The 19,213-nt window shown below is 39.3% G+C and overlaps 1 protein-coding gene across 3 annotated transcripts in view; it reads right to left on the bottom strand.

Annotated features, from left to right (window-relative positions):
• The window catches only part of CUBN (cubilin), a 140,177-nt gene that overhangs the window by 7,233 nt on the left and 113,731 nt on the right, over positions 1-19,213 (bottom strand). For all 3 annotated transcript variants that reach the window (XM_048951451.1, XM_048951450.1, XM_048951452.1), the window contains 4 exons: positions 18,226-18,375; positions 11,176-11,376; positions 9,438-9,567; positions 8,313-8,530 (listed from right to left, as the gene is read on the bottom strand). In XM_048951451.1, the coding sequence (XP_048807408.1) occupies positions 8,313-8,530; positions 9,438-9,567; positions 11,176-11,376; positions 18,226-18,375 (699 nt within the window). The remainder of the gene's footprint in view (positions 1-8,312; positions 8,531-9,437; positions 9,568-11,175; positions 11,377-18,225; positions 18,376-19,213) is intronic.

Here is a 19,213-nt window from a genome sequence, read left to right as displayed (position 1 = left end):
GTAAAATCTGCCTGCCTGGCTGCAGCGACTTAACCTTGACCCACTGATATATTTCCAGTCACACAAAACTGCACACTACTTAAGCTACAACATTACAAAAGATCCCTCTGGTGTAAAATCAGCATCCAAATACCAGGATTGCATCAGCAACCACGGGCTGGAGACAACCCTGTCTTGCAAGACTGCAATAGTTAAACCAGTGACTAAGGATAAATGTCGTCCTGCTCTACTAACCAAAGCCGGAAAGTCTCCACCCTAAAAAGAAGATTGCTTAAACCAAAATCTTGATGACATGAGATTTAAGCTTTCGCTATACCTAAAAATGAACAGACAAGACTGATTACAAAGTGAAAAAATCAGGAATTAATAGACTGCAGTCCAATTTTGTGGGCTGCTCCAGCAGTGCAGTTGGAAACTTGGAAAAGTGTTATTGTTAATTCCCATAGTGCTGTAGAATCTGAGAGCAACAGTGGGAGAATCATGACTAATAAATCACGTTCACATTCTCATAGATATCCTTAGGAAGGAGTAAAATGTCAGACAGGAGGTTGCCTTGGCCCTAAGAATGCAGTTTCATTGTATTTTTCTCTGGATTCACCCTTCTACATGATTTATTTGGTCCTCCCAAAGCAGCCTTGTTGGAGCCGCTTCCTGCTCAGAATAATGTACTAAGCATACCATTAAGCATACAATCATTTGCCATAGGTCGTACTCTGTCCCTCCAGCCCTGCAATATTGAACCTTTAGTGGCATATGGGTCAGATTGTCTTACGAAGCCGCCCTTCACCCTTTTCATGGTTGGAGTTGCAAACGTGCCAGCCAGAACACTGCAACAGGAATCAGAGAACTGCCACAGAGCAGTGCAACAGGAAAGCTGTCAGTGCTGCTGGATTGTCCCTTTTTGGGGTACCAAACACCTGGACCTTTTCAGTGATGCCCTTTATGGCTAGCTGTGCAACTATAAAGATATCTCAAAAAAATAAACACGGAGATAAACCATATATGTATACAGCACATAAAAAGGACCTGATAGAGAAACAAGCCAAGACAGAGAAACAAGTCAAAACCTCATTGTAAGAAAATGAATTCTATTTGGTATAGCCAATAACAGCAACACAGGGAAGATAAACAACTAAAAGTAAAGTATATGGTTAATAAAAATGAGGTTTCATCATTGGCTTTCACAATCCTCCTCAGCCAGGAGTGAGTCACAGAATGGTACACTATGAATAATGTCTGCAGCGAAAGCTGACCAGATAGCACGTAGCCCTGCCATCAACCAAATAAAGGGCAGCTCTTGCTGAGAATCTGTCTTGGTGTTTTTCACTACTGATCAACTATACATCAGATTGCAACCACTAGAAGTTACAGAACAGTGAATGTGTGCATATCTGGGGAACACTTGCAAGCAAAAGGAGAACTAATTCTTACAAGAGAAATTCAATTGCACCTCATTTTAGTGAGGTTGCATCTCAGTGTCTTAAAAATCATTACCAGTCCCACACAGAAGGCCAACTAATTGCCATCCAGCATCCTCGTGATCATTGACGGAAGGGTTTTCACTGTTGGCTAACATGGCCAGAACAAAACACAGTTAAATTTAGGCAAAAGCCAGGACAGAAGTATGTTAATTGTTTAGAACAGCCTCTTTGTCATTAAAAGCTAAATATGATAAAAAAATACTGAGAAATGTACCTTGCAGAACAATTCTTGAGGTGCCAGATGGACGACTGTTTCGTTTCACAGTTTCTGGTTTATTATTTAAAAATCTAGGGTCGTCATAAATCACATTGCAATCCTGTCCTCCTCATACACAATTTGCCAGAGAACACAAATTATCAGAACTAGGACACATACTGTCATCATTAATTGCTTTTGGTGGGAAGCGTTAATGAAACTAAAAGGCTGAGGAACCATTCAAGAAAGAAGGGACTGAAGATTCCCTATGGCAAATAAAAATAATTACAGCAGAGAGCAAGCACACGTTGCTCGAAGAGTTACATCCCCTAGACACAGAGTCAAGATGAAGATGAGTCTTTGAAGCTGCATACCTTTGAAGCATAGCCAGGGGTGAGGTTCATTTGTACAGGTATGGATGCAAACTGCTGAACAGTTTTACCTCTATTGGAAACAGCTAAACCAAAGACATTTCATAAAAAGCTAACACTGTTCTTCTTACTAAATGAATTCCACAAACGTGCATAAAAAGACAGCAAAATTCAAATAGCCCTCCTACTTCTGCTGGAATAGTAATGAGAACGTTTCCTAGATTTCTGAATCACATTTGATTTCAATTAAAAGGATGAGAACTCTGAAAAATCAGAATAAGCAGGGATAACTCATGTCTGATGTTTCATTCCTAACAGGTTTTATTTTCAGTGCAGAGGAGTGGCTGGACTACGGCTGTAGTAATCAGTTCATAGCTCAGTAGGATTCTGCCTTCAAACACTAAGAACTACGTAAGACTGGAGGAGGAGTTGTACTGCCATTCTTCATCTTAGCTGATACTATGAGTTGGTAAACCTTCACAAGCTGGGATTTTGAGGTCAGTTGGTGTGTTTGGCAGCCACTGTACAGGCCCCATGACTTTGTGCAGGCAGCAGGCCTGTTGGCAAGGCCAGCCTCACCACAAGGCTTTCACTTCTTCCAGACCTCAGCATCACCTTCAAAGAGAAAGGTTTTTCACTGATTTGATGGTGTGGCAGTGGGGACATATATTTAAGACTGTAAAGCCCCCAGCTCTTGCTTCAACAAGATTTCACAAATGCACTCAGATTACATTGATACTCTCAAGGTTTTAGACTTCTTAGCTCACCCCAAATATGAGCCCAGCCATGCTCTGTGCAAGCCCATCCCAGTTCTGCAACACAGTAATGTAGTACCACCCCAACCATTTCCTCAATGTTTGCCTGGAGACCAGATGCAGACAGGCTGTCTGGCCTCAGTTTTACATTTGCTAATATTGCATTAATGTACTTGTTGGCATCACAGCTGCCCAGGCATTAGCAGATCTCTTTTGCAGTATGAACCAGAAACGTCTCCTTTTTCTTTCTTTGTATGCATGGGAGTACACATTTTCAGCTGAAGAAATCATTGACTTACACCTGAGCGCCTTTATCTGAATCCCATCATCTTTTAACCTTTAGTTACTACACAGTTACATTTGCTCACTGCATCCAAAATAAATTTTCACCTCATTTTTCAGATCACTCAGAAACTTCCTATTTAAATGTCCACCTTTCTTCTTGTCAGTCCAGTTTGAGTCTGTGAACTGCTTCTCCTTACTTTGCTTTGGGAGAAGAAATGTTACAGGCACGAAATAGCTGACATTTCTGAGAGGCATACGTAGACTGTCCCTAAGTTCAACAGATGTATTTTTTTGCAGAATGGGTGAAGAGACTGCAAATACTTTCTAAATTGAGAAATTTCAACCCAGTACATACTGATGCATATTTTTAACAGAGATTTGAGCCACAGAATACATTTAGAAATGGTCCAGGGATTGTGATTGTCTTCTAAACAGATATTCTGAGTTTGTTATGGATGTTGATATTTTCACAGACTATAATAGGATCAAAAGAAGATCTTATTAGCCACAACTGAGTCACTATTTTAATAGAATAAGCTAATCATAGTTAAGTCATGACAGTGTCATGAACCTGAAACATGTAATATATGTGTAATATAACTGGTTGAACAGTGTGAATCAAACGCCCAAAGAAAGCCTTCCTAGAAGACCTGTGAGTTGCACACAGCTTCTCAGCTGGCCTCTGCAGCACAGGGCTCTGAGGCCACATTTGGTACCTCCAGATAGATTTCTGGAAACCAGTCCCAGGGACATAAATCAGTACAAAAAATTACCACTGCTGGTTCAAGAATTTAGAAATAAACCACAAAACAGCACATACCCCCTCCCTGGGCAGCAGGATGACCAACCAACATTTTACATTTTTTGCTGCCCATTCAAAAATGTTCTTTTTTTTTTTCCCCAGCAATCCTTAACAATTCAAATGAAATCAGTGAGAACTGTGCATGCTGAGCACTCATGGAGATCTGCACCCAGAAACAGAATACAGAGTAAGCCAAGGTTTTGGGTTGCAAGACAGAAATGGATGCAGACCTATACTAAGCAAAATTTGTTGTTGATAAAATAGCATAAAAGTACTGTGGAAAAAACTACTGGGTCTATTTTTTTAAAAAGCACATTTTAATTTCATTAGGGGAAAGCATAAGAGTAAACCTATCAGTGTCAGACACTTAGTGTATTGTGTTCCAAACAGGAAACAAGTAATTTAATACACAGCTAATAGCATAAAGGAAGGCAGACACCTCCGAGTAATTTCTCAAGTAAGGTTCAGAACACTTGGTCAGAAAGAAAAGCATATAGTTAATCTTCTACAATATACATGCTAGATAACTTATGAGTTATGTATCAATTTTTCTAATTCTAATTTCTAACATTTTTCTAATACATGAAATGAGAAGATTCCTTTTTAAGAATATTTTTCTTCTACGCTCTACTGGCTTGTGCTTTTTTTTTCCTATGTAAAATAATTAATAGTCTGAAATGCTCATTTGAATAAAAAGGACTTAGGGATCCTTGAGGGAAATACAGAGCCAAAGGAGGACAATGAGACTATGAGCAGGCTGCCAGTCTCCCTCACAGATGATGGGGTATTTAAGGACTTCTCTTGCATTCCAGCAGCCTGATGGTTGCCAAGGGTTTGAAGGCATTTCTTCTGCCCTAGAGCATACATCACTAGTTTTCTCATTGTTGCCACCTTATTCTTCTTGCCTGTCTATACCAATCTGTTTCTCCTTGACTTGTGTTTAAATCACAAACTCTGACAGCAGATTGCTGCTTTATTCTGTCTGAGCAGGGTCTAGTGCAGTGGAGTTGTGGCCATTATCTGGTAAGCTCCAAGGTAATGCAAACAAGTTGTGGCATTGGCATTAATGAAGTACAACATATCACTTTTTAACAAAATTTAAATGTGAATTCCTCCTGCTCGCTTAAAAGAGATAGCATAGAAAAGGGGAGAGGAGGGATCTGACTACAGCTTTTAGCTAAACAGGATCTAGGGCTGCAGAGAAAAGGAAGGCAATCTTCCTAAGCCTCTCCACACCACCTTCCCCACCACTGCCAGCTCTGTTTTCTTTCTGCCTGTTTGATGAAAGCTCAGGAAGAGCTTTCTGGCCTAACTCACATATCTAACCATGTGTAACATTGCTTCCTGCAAATTCTTGTGGCTTCCTCAAACAACCTTAGTGAGCAGACCTGCTTTTCAGAAACTTTTTACACCCCTCTTTGATGGTTTAGAACATGCTATATTTTTTGATACTGAGAAAATGGGGCTATGCACAAAAGTACAGAGGGCTGCCAAGATGAAATGATGTGCTGTTAATAAGGCCACCAATACAATTCCTGAAAGGGGTTGCTGATTCTTTAAATTAAAGACGAGACAAAGACCCACACAAAGTCTTAGAATTCTTCTTTGCCTTGATATCATATGTCTTAGAGCATATATACTATGAGAGATGAGAGGGTCACCCCACCGCTGGATGGGAATAGGCAGAAGCTCTATTTATCACCAAAGCACAGACTCACAGCAGGCATGGCTGAGGTGTGTGCAGACTCTGTCCTTGCCAGCAAGGGTCAGCTGAGAACATCAGGTCTCCCCTTAGAGCTATAGAGATAATCAGGAGATCTTTGGTCAAGTCACAGACTCAGAACATGCAGACCTCACTTTTAGGGAAGAGATCTTAGCTCTTCTTACTTCACAGAGACATCTCAAGTAACCAAATGCCTTAAGCTGGTATTGATTTATCTTTTCTTATCCTTTTATTGATTGCCTGGAGGAGCACGCACACACAGTGGAAAGGAAGTATAATTCTCATTTTACAGACTGCAAACAAAGGCAGCAAAAAGGTCAGTAAGATGAGTGTTTCTTTCCACAGTTATAACACTCGGAGCAGGCTGAGATGCTCCAGTCAGCCCCAGCTCACCAGCTCAGCTTGAGAGCACATCTGGCATGCTGGTTGTGAAATGTGCATTCAGCAATATGCTGCAGAGCATAGGGAGTAGCATGGTGAAAGCAATTTTCATGTTTAACTCCTTGAACGCCTGGTTACTATAGATCTTGCTAGACTTCTTCGAGTTTCCTATTTCATCTGCTGTATTTCTCCCCCTCTAATGGCTATAAGAATGTCTCCTTAGTAATAAAACTTGCAAGAGATGAACAGTGCTTAGCCCTGGATTTTGGCTGTACCCTTGACAGAAGCCTCACCAGGGAAGAAACTGGAAGAGCTTGTGAGGAAAGGAAATAGCTTGTTTTGCTACAAATGGGTTTACTGTTTCTGCTTGCTTCTTTCCAATGCATAATCAGGATCACTCACAACACTAAGCAGAGTTCAATAATTATGTTATCCTGTTGTGCTTCCCTAGAGTAACTACAGAATATTGTGCTCATTATTTTGGTTTTATTTGCTTTTATTTGAAGCAGAATCTCAGATTTCATAGTACAAAGATGTGTCACAAATTTTCCTGGATCTATATCCCAGACAAATCAAACAGCAAAAGTTTGTAGGACTGTGACTCATTTTTTCCTATTATAACATACTTTTCTATTTTTTGGCCATCCCACACTGGCATGGGACTGTCAGAATCTTTCCTAAAGGCTGTGTGGTTTAGTTGGTGTGGCCTGTTTCCCACAGAGGAGAAAGAAGACCTACCATTAAGCATCTCACCACTACAGGCACTTCGTCACACAACCCACATCTTCACATGGCCATTTTTTCCAGCTTGCAAATCCATTGCTCCTGAGTAAGTCTGGCAAATTCCCTTTACTTGGGAGCCTGCAAAAATGTCCCTCTGAAAAACAGACTAGTAGGTGTCAAAGTTTATTCATAAAAGACTTCTCCTTGCTTAAGGAAATAATCAGACACAATGTTGACTGGGAAAGCCTGACTTGTTTTCTGTTGTGTGCTTAAGTAGGATTTCTGAAAAGTTATACAAATAAATCTAAATTCAGAGGCTATAGAAATTGACTATATGCCAACAGGAAGAGCAAGAGCCTGGGGAGTTCCTGATGATTTCACTCTGGAAGCACAAGCCCAGGCTTTGGAAGATTTCTGACAATGGATGCCTGATAGTTTAAAGACAACAACACATGAAACAACATTATGTCACTGAAAATAAAAGTCCGTAAGACTGGTCTTAAAGACTACTGAAGCAACTACTGCGATTCATGAAAAAGAAGAGTTAATTACGGTAATGACCATGCGGTTCTGTGGGAATATTTTTTTTGGCAAAGACTGTAGATCCAGTTATTTTTCTTATCTGTAAATACTTTCTCAGACTCTATGAAGTGAGAAAGTCGCTGGCTAGGGGCTGGGAGGGGATTCAATGACTCAGCAGAAGACTATGTTTGTCCTACCACAAAGCCTTTCATTATGAACTGTCCAAGTGCCAGCTTTCTAAACCAGACAATTACTTCTTTCTAATCACAAACACATTGAGTTAATTACACAAGAAACTAGAAGTGATGAAATGACATCAATTTACTTGTAATAATCATTTGTTGCTTATCATCCTTAAACAATTCAGATGTTTTAAGAAGGTAAAAAAAATCCTTTTAAAACGTGACCTTAAAAATAGACCTTCGAGCTTAAGCATTTTTAAGGGAATTAATCGCAGGGGACCTCTGAGTCCAACCCCCCTGCTAAAGCAGGTACCCTGTAATTGGTCACACAGGTAGGCATCTAGCCTTTGGCTCATGTCCACCAAAACATTCAATATCCAGTGCCTTCTCATTATGATCCCATTCATGTGGGGGTCAGCTATTGATCCTCCAAGTCAGCTGAGATAAACACAGCTGTGTATGGGGGAAACCCTAATTTTAACTGATCTTAACAGTTTAGTTGTTAGAAGTGTATGAGGTGAACTGCAAGGAAATGAATAGGTTTAGGGCACCATCAACCTTTCAACACTGAAAAATGAGAGTGGTCAGGCATTACCAGATTTGCAGTCTTTGGGTGTTGCTAAACCTTCACTCACTCAAGAAATGCTTGTGCCTTCAAAGAGGCAGGAAAAGGTTAACAAAGAATAAAATGAATCAGTTAAGAAACAGGGATGGAATGCAGGTTGCTATAATCTTAGTCTTGCTTAGTTAATTCAATTTTGACAAGCTCAAAAACATTTTTCTGCTTCCAGTACCATTCAGTGTTTAGTGAGTGAGACCGAAAACAGCTCTTCACCAAAGAAAGTCACTTACCAGCAGATTGTTGAGGTCTGAGTCTGATAATATCCTTACCTAAAGTCTCCCTGAACGATGCTTTCCATCCTCTGTCTGATCCAGAGAAGTCCGTACTAAATACCAGGAACAATTGGTTACCGGAGCTTTTAATATTTGGAGGCAGTTCTGATCCACAGAATTTCCCAAGGAGAGGAGCATGAGTATCTGAGCCATCATATACAGCCACGTAATCTTTGTAGCAGGAGGGAGATATTTCAAGCTGGAAGGTGTTGAATCTGTAAAATACACTTGGAGCATTAGATATGACGTTTTCATTTCTAATCCTGTTCTTAGGATTTTAAGGGCTTTTTAGGGCTTGAGGAAAAGCATAAGTAATAGCAACAACCAAAGCCAGACATAAACAGACACCAAAGGTATTTTTGTTCAAAAAAAAAACCAAAAAAACAAGCAGAACTATTAACTGCATGGCAAAACACCTCCAAATAAATAGTGACCCTCACCCACTATGTCCCTTGCAATACAAGCACACTTCAGCTCTCTATGAAGAACCAGAGCTCCCCTGTGTAAACATGCCCTCTCACACTTCTGCAAATTGCTTACCCTGCAATTTCCTTGAGTACGTGAGAGGCATGTGAAATGAAGGCTGAGTGCAGGCCACCTGGGTCTACTACTTAGCTGGGAAATTACCTCCTAATGCACAGTCAGCATATACCTGACAGAAGAATGTACCTACCTTATTTTTTAATGTCAACAATTTGTAGCAACCCCATGTCCATTCTAGGCAGGACAGCACCCACTCAGGAGTATACCCTTTTGGGCTGGATGTCTTTACTTAGGCTAAAAGGGGGGAATTGGCCTTCTAATAAAATTGAATTTTTCTTACATCAATTCACAGCAGGTTTGTAACTCCCAAAGGCTGACAGAACTTAACTAAGTGAGCTGTATTTTTACAATGTTTTTGTCCTCTTGTTAGCCAAAGCGAGAAGCTACAATTATGGTGATGTTCTGCGTATCAGTTACAGAGAAAGATGGGAGGGATTCTGATAAAAGGTGATTTCAGTAGATATATCTCATTTCCTTTAGAAATGGAAAGACAGGGAAAATTGTCAATCATTACTGTCTTTAACTGAAATCAGACACCACCCCGTCACCTTAATGACAAGCTGAACTGTGATTACGTACTTGAGGACCACTACTTTTCCACTTCCAACCGTGATGTAGTATGAACAGTTCATATCGTTGTGATAATCCAGAACTGAATGAGCTGGACTGCTGATAACGCCAACAGAGCCACTGAAAGTGCCACCACAAGCTGTAGGGGAAACAGAAAGGAGCAATCAGTGTCTGAATCCCAGCTGGATCCCAAATCTCATAGTTCCAGATGTCACTGACCCTGGGGACTGTCCCTGCCTGGCTTGTGCTGGGGCTCACAGTGGAGAGGGATGGCTGTGCTCAGAACATATGGAACTGCAGCTGGGAGTAGAGGGCACTGCTTGGCTGCTCAGGGGCTCACACCACAGATGCTAATGAGACCAGGATGTGGGCTAATGTTTGTTCCCAGCTTCAGTGTTTGAGGGAACAAAAACTGTTATAAAACCAATTCTAATCTCCATTGTTAGCTTCAGCCTTTATTTTATAATCTTAACTTGGAGGGAAAAAAAAAAAAAAAAAAAAAAAGCTTCCCTGCATCCTGTTGATAAATAGCCCAAAGCCACACACACATGCAGTTTTTCATGTTCCAAAGGACTTGCCTTTGCCCAGGCTATCACCCTCACAAAGGCAGCCCCCCCTACAGGACTGCTGGATGCAGAGCTTCAATTCCTCAGCTGCAGTCGCCTGGCATCCTGGTGCACTGGCAGATAAAGGACGGGAGCCAGGAGGATAAAGAATCAGCATTATTCTACACTAGAGGGGGGAAGCCTTTTCCCTTTCTTTTTTTCCCCAGCAAACAATACTACTAGAGGGAAGAGGAATGTTAATTACTAGAATCTGCTTTGTATACAGCAACATGCTTATAAGGCTGCAGTCATATTTCTCAAATGTCAGAAGTCACAAGTCAGATAGCAGCAATTAACTTGAGTGTGTTATGAAGGTCTTTTTCATGAATAACTGCACATTGTCATCTTTCAGTGCCATTCTCTCCTTCTTAGCTGCATCAGGCCATTCATTTTATACAGCATATTTAACTTAATGCTTCTTGTTGAGGCTTTAAACATGAGAAATATATTAGGGGAAATACCAAAGCTAAGAGCTCATCCATTTCTATGCAGTCAGAAAATGAAATAACCTTCAAAAATCAAACTAGCGTCTCTAGAAATTAAACCTACAAAATATTACAATTGATTTTGAAAATAAATTTAATCTCTTGTGATATTTATTTTCCTACAGATCTAAATATTAAACTAGTTGAAAAATTCTTTTTCAAGTACACATTTCCTCTTTAATAAAAAAAGGAGGAGATCACATGTGAAAGACAAAAAGGTTTGGTGAAAATTTTTCTTACATAAGAAAAATATATCTAGATCCTGATTTTTATTTACATTGATAACTGGCTCTGCAAGAAGATCATCAACTGGGGCATACAGCTGGTTCCATTTAACAATCCTTTTCTGGCTCCTGCACTGTATAAGGTAGTTCTAGTAAAAACCACCCTCCTGTATGTAACAGAATCTTTTAAATAGCCTCAATTGAATATCTGGTGATGTTTCTCCTTAAACATAATCTTAAAAAACAGAAACAATAAGACCAACAACCTACATTACTTTTTTCCAGCAAAGTGTTTCAGTTTTTAGCCTTATGTAGTGTCTTGAAAGGAAGATGGTGAGATAAAACATCAGTCCACGACAAACAGCCCCATATGTCCTGGATCACATGAATAACCTATATCCACTTAAGGTATTTCCAAAGGTAAGGCACTTACCAATTGTTCTATACCTTGCCTGGAACCCAAAGCCTACAACGTGTGAATCTGTGTAGAAGTTGAGCAGCATAGGCCCAAAGACACTGATAGGCTCAGGGACCTCACTTCCACAGAACGTGATGACAGGGTGTGGGGTAACCCTGGTGCCCCTGAAGATGCTTACTCCATCATAAAGACAGATTCTGCTCAAGAGCGCTGGAGCTACATGGATACAACACAAAAGTATTAGCATATTTTCCTTGAGATTTATTGAGCTGCAAGTACATAGACCTCGTACAGGATAAGAATTACATTTTTATTACTTTCCATTCCAAGACCTCATTTGCTTGCTGAGAAAGTGAATGTCAATTTTTAAGGTGCAGAAAAACTGAAGGACAAAAAGGCAAAGGGACCTCATATGTATATAAAACATCAGATTGATCTTATCCAGCACATCACATCATCTGGACAGTGCTTCAAACCCTTTTAGTTCTTGGCAGTTTGTAACTGAATGAACACCATCTAGGAGGATATGAGAGGACCTGATGAAATTAGAGACTCCCTCTGCTGATGAAAACAATGTACCTTTTGTACAGGCAACCTACTACCTGGCACTTTATCTTCCCCAATGTAGAATTACTCAATGCAGGGAATTTTATATGATTGAGAATTTGGGAAAATGAAATAATAATAATAATAATCCATATACTAACATATTTCGGCTCTGACTTCTTTCTCTCTTGAATTCCCCCAGACTTTGGGGTACCCAAACTCAGATTCTTCAGTTTGCTTTACAAGACCGAAAAATAAGAAAATTTAATCTGGAAGTTTGGCAGTTGAATGCTGTAACTGTGGCAGTCAGTGGAGATTTCAAGATGACCAATCATCAGGAAAAGAAATTAAGACTTTCAGGAGCAATCAGGGATCAGGTCAAGTACAGTTATTAAGGGGAGTGAAAAGCTGTCTATTCAGAAGCACTAAGAAAAATGGAAGTGGGGAAGGTAGTATCCTGGAATCTTTCCCCCTACTTTTCATTTTCTCATTTGCAGTTAGCTTTCTGGGGGAATGAGCCGTCCTGTCCAACTCCTTGCCCCATCTTCCTGACTTTCTATCCACCTCACCACTTGCACTCATATTCATCTCAAACATGTTAATAATGTAAGTTTCATGGAGCTCAGTAGCTGAGGAAGAGTCCCACAGGAACACCCCCAAAGACAACCAAGCTGTGTAAGGGCTGTGGGTTCGGGGAGGGACCTGCCAAGCACCAGCCACTCATACCTTGGGAGCTCAGGGTCACATCACCACCTCTCTGCTGTGTTGGAAGCCATGGGCATGGGGAGGAGGTGGTGGCACCCAGAGATTATGGGATGTATGGTGAGATCTGGAGAAGCTGGGTATCATGGGAGCAAACAAGGATCCATGAGTTATGCAAGGACCTGGATTAATGCTGTTTGTGAGAAGCACAGAGCATCTACTGAAAATAAAACTCCATCAGTTAATATGTTTATGCAACAATGGGGTGTTTTATTACTTTTTTTCTTCATTGTCTATGAGTATAATAGAAGCTGTTGTGTCACATGCTTACTGAAGTTGTGATATTTTGTGATCTATTAGCAGCAATGGGACAGTTACTTTAATTGCAAAGGATTAATCAGGAATTATCTAAATTTAACAGGAGATGCTGGGCCTACTGTTGCAGAGGATTCCTGCAGGTTGTTCAGCCAAAACACACTACTTCCTGTTGTGGAAATCAGGATGGCTTGTATTGAATAGGATGACAAACAGGAATGGAGGGATCAGGGATCATTCTGATTCACACAAATGACAGAGAGCGCAGTGTGATATATTTTAGATCCTCTCTGGAGATTTAGTTTTAAAATCTCTTCTGCTCTCAAATGACGATGATGTATTCTAATATCCTTCATAATTATGCCAGAAGTGAAATATGGCACTAGTTCAAATCTGATAAGAGCTACTAAGATGGAAACAACTAGCTGCATCACACAACTAATTACATCATTAAATACAAAGTAAAAACATTCTTCGTATCCCATTCTATTATTAAAAGGTTTGATAATGTGATATAATTAAAAAAAACACCATAATTTTAAAATACAAAGAAATTGAAAAAATGAAATTGAGACAACTGCAATCTGAGAATTGGAAAGCTTTGAGAAAGCAACTCAGACCTGTTTCCGAAAAGTCTTTGGAGAAAGCAATGAAGGATAAATGTTTTTTCAGCAAAGCAAAGGTCTACAATGTCCATCACAAGTTGCTTTGAGTTTCTGGACTGGAAAGACTAAGATGGTAATACCACACAGGGCACAGGGCAAGAGGTTTGATTTCTGGACTTGAATCGTCCTTGTTTAGGCCAACATCACTGATGATTTATTACTCCTGGCAGTGTCGATGATTGTTTGATCTCTACCTTGTTTTCACTATTTGCTTACTCACATTTTTTTCTTAATTTCTCACCATGCTGCAATGTTTTATTCTGCAAATAATGCTCAACCTCTGTCCTATCTCTTTGTGTCACACTTCCAGCCTCTAACCATATTCAGCACATCAGCAATTCTTCTCTGGGGTTCTTTTACTCTCATTCTATCTTAGATCTTTTCTAGAGAAACTTCTGTCCCTTATACTACAATGGAACTTTTTTCACGAGTCCCCAGAGATCTTTTCTTAGCCAGATGTCAGACCCACATCCTCTGTGAGATGACATACACTTTTCACATAGCCAGCTCTGCTTTTCTTCATAAAAGCTTGCCTGCTAAGAGCCTTTGCTCATCCTTCTGGCATTACAGTATTCCTCTCTTCTAATACATCTGTGAGAATTCAGTCAGACATCTCCTCTCCCACTGTCCTCTCTTCATCTCCATATTAGCTTTTATAATTACATTTCCAATGGCAGATGCAACTACTGTTTCTATCCTGATGACTACATATCTCTACTTCCCTCCGCCAGGCCTCTTTCTGCTCAGACTAAAATCTTATTTTTGTCTCTGAAAAGCTTTCTTCCCCTCTAGTCTTCCCTCACATCTTCTTTCTGGATAGCCTCATTATTTTACCTGCTCTAATTAGGTCTACGTCAATATCTGGATCTCTCGGTTCTTGTCTAGTTCTTTAAATAAATAAATTTAAGTTACTTGCCTAGCTATTATCTTTTAGACACGCTTGTTCCTATCCTTCTGCATACCTCTAACTCTCACCAAGAAATAGTAATTTTCAGTCACGATTACTGTACATTTGTTTGATAGCTTTGACAAGATTTCACAGATCACAGAATCACAGAATCACCCGGGTTGGAAGGGACCCCAAGGATCATGTAGTTCCAACCCCCCTGCTTAGCAGGGCCACCAACATACATATTCAGATCAGGTTGCCCAGGACCCCGTCCAACCTGGCCTTAAACACGTCCAAGGACGGGGCATCCACAACCTCCCTGGGCAGCCCGTTCCAGGGCCTAACCACTCTCCTAGTAAAGAACTTCCCCCTAACATCTAACCTAAATTTTTCTTCCAAATACTGCTGTAAAGATCAATTACTTGGTATGATGTGAATGTGTTTCTTTAAATTTCTGCTCTCATTTGCCTTCGAGGCCTTCTGATGTCAACCTCTCCTCTATTTATCATCTCTTGGTACTTCACAGCACTGACAGATGCTGGTTTCCAAAGGTCACATGGTAAGTAATTCAGTTGTCCTTACATTTTGAAATATAGCTTTGTGTTCTCTCCTTTCTATTTAGCAGGAATTTATCAGTAAAAACTTCAGCCCAGTGTCAGTATACTGCATAAAATAATCTATTTGATGGAATACTAGCACACAAACCTTGACTGCATGTAGGCCCCTAATTTTTTTTAATCACTAATAACAATGTGTTTTTCCCATCTTTCTGATTACAGTCATAAGTTCTGCTTCATTTCATATTAAGACAAGGTATACCCTTTTTGTTTAATATCCACAAAACTTAAAATAATGAGGTCTTGACTAACAACTGTAGCATGTGGGATTTGTAGTAACACAAATACTATTTAATGATGCAGGAGAAAGATTACACAGGTATATATTCCAGTGCAATATGTTAACCAGATACTTAGCACAAGGTACTATTTGAAAAGCAAGCAATTACAAGTGTTTCATATATATCCTCTTTCAAAATAATCTATTGCAAAATGTCTATTTTCTGAAATACCCACTAACAACCGCAAAAGCAGATAGAGAAGACTGCAATGAAGCTGTGACCCTGTCTCAGACAGCAAGATTACAGCTGCACGTTAAAAAAAGAAGGGGGGAATAATAGGTTATTAAAGCATTTTTCATGTTGACATGGTAACAACAGAAAGCAGCCGTACTGTGAGGACAGAGTATAAATATGACAGAATTTTAAAAGCAGGAGGCCCACACCCATTTCTTCTAATTTTCCAACATCTGGAACTCATACTGGATGTTTTAACAGAAGAGAACCACAACCATTTAATAATACACTACCTGTAATGAAGCTGAATTTGTAGGGAAGATCATCTGAATAAAGATGATGAAGAATGTGATTATTTCCTAGATACAAGTAAATATAGATAAGATTTTATGCCTAACTCTAATATATGAGGTTTGAGTAGACTTTTGATCCAAGGTGTAAGGACAGATTCAAGATTATTCAAGGACAGATTATTATTATTATTATTATTATTGCTGTTACAGAAATGATACTGAGAAAACAAATTCCCTCCAATTTGGTTTTGTTTTTGTCTTTGTTCTGTAAAACAACCAAACACAAAAATGTAGGAAGTTTAAAAGCAAAGAGCCACCTGTTCAGCTTCACAGAGTAGCAAATTGAAAGAGAGGTTTTGTGACTGTACAAAAAGACATTTTCAGGCTGCAAGGAAATTAGAGTCAAACTCATTTCACAGGGTTAATCTTGCTTACGTTTTGATGAATAAATCTTACATGTCTTGTATGAGCTACTCTCTACAGCTGCCTGGAATAGTCAGTGGGTTAAGAGAGTCATTCAGAAGGGAATTCAATTCACCTGTACAACATATTTGTCCTTGAGTTTAAAGCATGATTTTTTGCACTTCGCTGTGGAAGTAAATCTAAATGATAAATCTAAACTCGATGTCTATTTTCAAAATATCAAGGTCAGAAAAAAATATATTTCCTGCCTACCAAAAAGTAGGCAATTTAGATTACATTTTGAACACAAAAATCAGCAAATGCAGTTTTCTCCAGTTCTCTTTCATTCCAAGTTATTACTTGCTATATTTAGTATTTAATATATATTCAAACACATGCACGTCACGTTCATTAGGTCCCAGATACTGTCACAGTATCACTGCTGTAGGTTAGTGGCCTCATTTAGAGTCATTCTTTTAAATGAGAACAGGCCCCTCTTTGTAACTGAAAATATAACCACTCTACAGCAGAAATCTGTGACTAAACCATGAAGTCATTCAATCTGTCACTGCACTATGGCCAATTACCTCCTGCCTTCTAATTGTCTGAAACAATATCTCAACCAGTTAAGTCAATGAGATATGAATGCCTTACAGGCATTATTTTAGATGGATAAAATAATTCCATTACTAAACAACCATAACAAATAAAATAAAATAGAAACAATTGGATATTGGATTTCTTATTAAAGGTCAAGTAGGCAGTAAAGTAAAACAACTGGAAATGCAACTAAACTTTAAAACTCCACTCCAGAACATCTGTACTAGTATAGTGAAAATTTTAAAGGCCACACTCAGCAAAAATCTCAGCAGGTGCAATGATTCCATACACACAGAATAACTGGAAACATTTTTAACAAAAGCTGCCAGACATTGTCCTGCCTTTGTGAAAGAACTGAGGGAGTTCATGCTGAAAACCCTGAGGCACATGCTAAGCAGATTCAGTGGGACCGCTGTACGCATATTCACTTCTGCATGATAGTTTGCAAGATGGCATCTTCAATATTCTTTTCCATTTAAACTCATGCAATTTCTCTTTCCTATGTTTTTTTTTTTTTCTCCTTGCTTAAAAGATTCTGAAGAAGATTAATAAGTAACATATAACTACAATGGAAAGTGCCATACTTCCCCTGTTATAACCAGCTGTCCTTTAGCTGACAACCAAAGTTCTTTCCTTTCATGTGACTTAAAACTTCTATTTCATGTGGCCTAAGGAAGCTTACAACAATAAAAGGTCAAATTGCCCAGCAAGAAATAGAGTATCTTTAATATTTTTTTAGGTCCAAGCCAGTTTGAAAACTTAAAAATAAAATTAAATGAATCTATTTCTTAACTTTGTGATTTGGTTTGAAGAAAAAGTATGCATGTCAGTTCAGTAACAAATTACACAAAATTTTCTCTGTCAAGTTGACTTCAACGGAATCAGATTAAGATTGCCTCAAAATATGTGATGCCATTCGAATAATTTGGACATACTCTACATTTTCATGACATTTCCACCCATGAAAACCTGTTCCTGTCAAAGTTGGGAAAGTTTGACCATTCATACCAGTAAGGCCAGGTATTATACCTATTATTTCTTGACTAATGGTATCAGACTTGAAAAATCTCAAGAGGGACTTCTGTTCATGGTCAAGTATAGAGTAACAACTTTTATAGCATTTCAGTTACTGCTGTCTTTCACCTAATTTCACTTTCAGATCTCTTACACCCTTGTATTATACTCAGGTATATTTATATAAATTTTATCAGTTAGGGAGACAGAAACACTGGAAAGCAAAACAGCTGGCCAAAGATCAAAAAGATCATAAAATGAATGGTAAAAAAAAAGGCAGGAACAAATACACAAATTGGCCACAATCTCTCTTGTATTCTAACTATCTGGCAAATTCCCTGCTTCAGTGTTGTAAAATATACATGTGAGCTCTATCTTCACTCTTCTGGATGCCTTCACTGATACAAAACTGAACCCACACAAACTCTCTGTGTAAATGTTTGCCTGTAAATAGTTTTCAGAATGGAAATTAAACCATCAGCGATTTTCCATGACAAAGGACTTGAACGTTTTCAAGTAAGAAGTTATGCTTCCTGGTTCACATATACATAACAAAGAACCAATTACCTTCCAAGTGGAAAGTCTCAAACTCTAGGATCACCAGTGACTGCGGCCCCCGATCTATGATATAACTGCAGTTCAAGTTGTTGTCATACTGACTAGGGTAGTTAGGAGAGACAATACGACCTGCAGGACTGGTAAAATTTATTCCACATCCTGCAAACAGAAATAAATACAGCATGGTTAAAATCTGGGTAATAATATCATTTCAGTTTTTCAGAAGCAAAACTAATAATGTATAGAAGGACCTCATGTCTCCTTAAGAGGCTGATAAAAAAGCCAGGGAATCGTATAGACTATGATGGGAAAAGTAGGTCTCACTGTGTGTTCTGGGGAAACAGAGCCTTCCTGCCTACAGTCTCCCATAGTTTCTTGGCAGCTTGTGGATAAGACCAGGCTGCTGCCCTTCAGTCCAGTGACCATAACACAACACTACTGTTCTTATGGACACAGAACTCGCACGTTTCAAAATCCCTTTGTACAAACAAGTGTGGCTGAATTGGCTGGGGGCTGGGATGGTTACTGGGGCACATCACCAATGAAGCCTCTTCTGAAACTGCCTGTGTTAGCCCAAGTGGTTGCACCCATGCTTCATGTCTGACAGCCAGGGGGATCCAGCCTGTAGTAGGGCCAGCTCTGGGTGGTTTTGCAGTACATGCAGACAACACAGGTTTGCTGCTCAGAACTTCTCAAGCACACAGAACTGTTCATTTTCATGGAGCTCACTCTGATCAAAATGGTTTTGAAATGCTGCTAGGGACTCCTCTCTATTTTAAGCCTCTAGCTTTATTTTATTATGTTTTATTATTATTATCACTATTTATATTAAGCTCGTAGCTACAGTCTTAAAAAAAAGAACAACACAGCAAATTGCTGGTATAAGACTAGAAACAGGCCTGTGAAATCTGCGATTTTCTCCTTTAAGAGGCTACACTTCCCTATTAGTTGATACTGACAAGATTAGCTCAGACATTGCAAAAGAAAAGCCATTTCA

The sequence above is a fragment of the Lagopus muta genome, chromosome 7 (assembly GCF_023343835.1).
Source record: "Lagopus muta isolate bLagMut1 chromosome 7, bLagMut1 primary, whole genome shotgun sequence".
Lineage (NCBI taxonomy): Eukaryota > Metazoa > Chordata > Aves > Galliformes > Phasianidae > Lagopus > Lagopus muta.
Note: the sequence above shows the minus strand (reverse complement) of the source record. Positions and strands in the feature narration are given on the sequence as shown.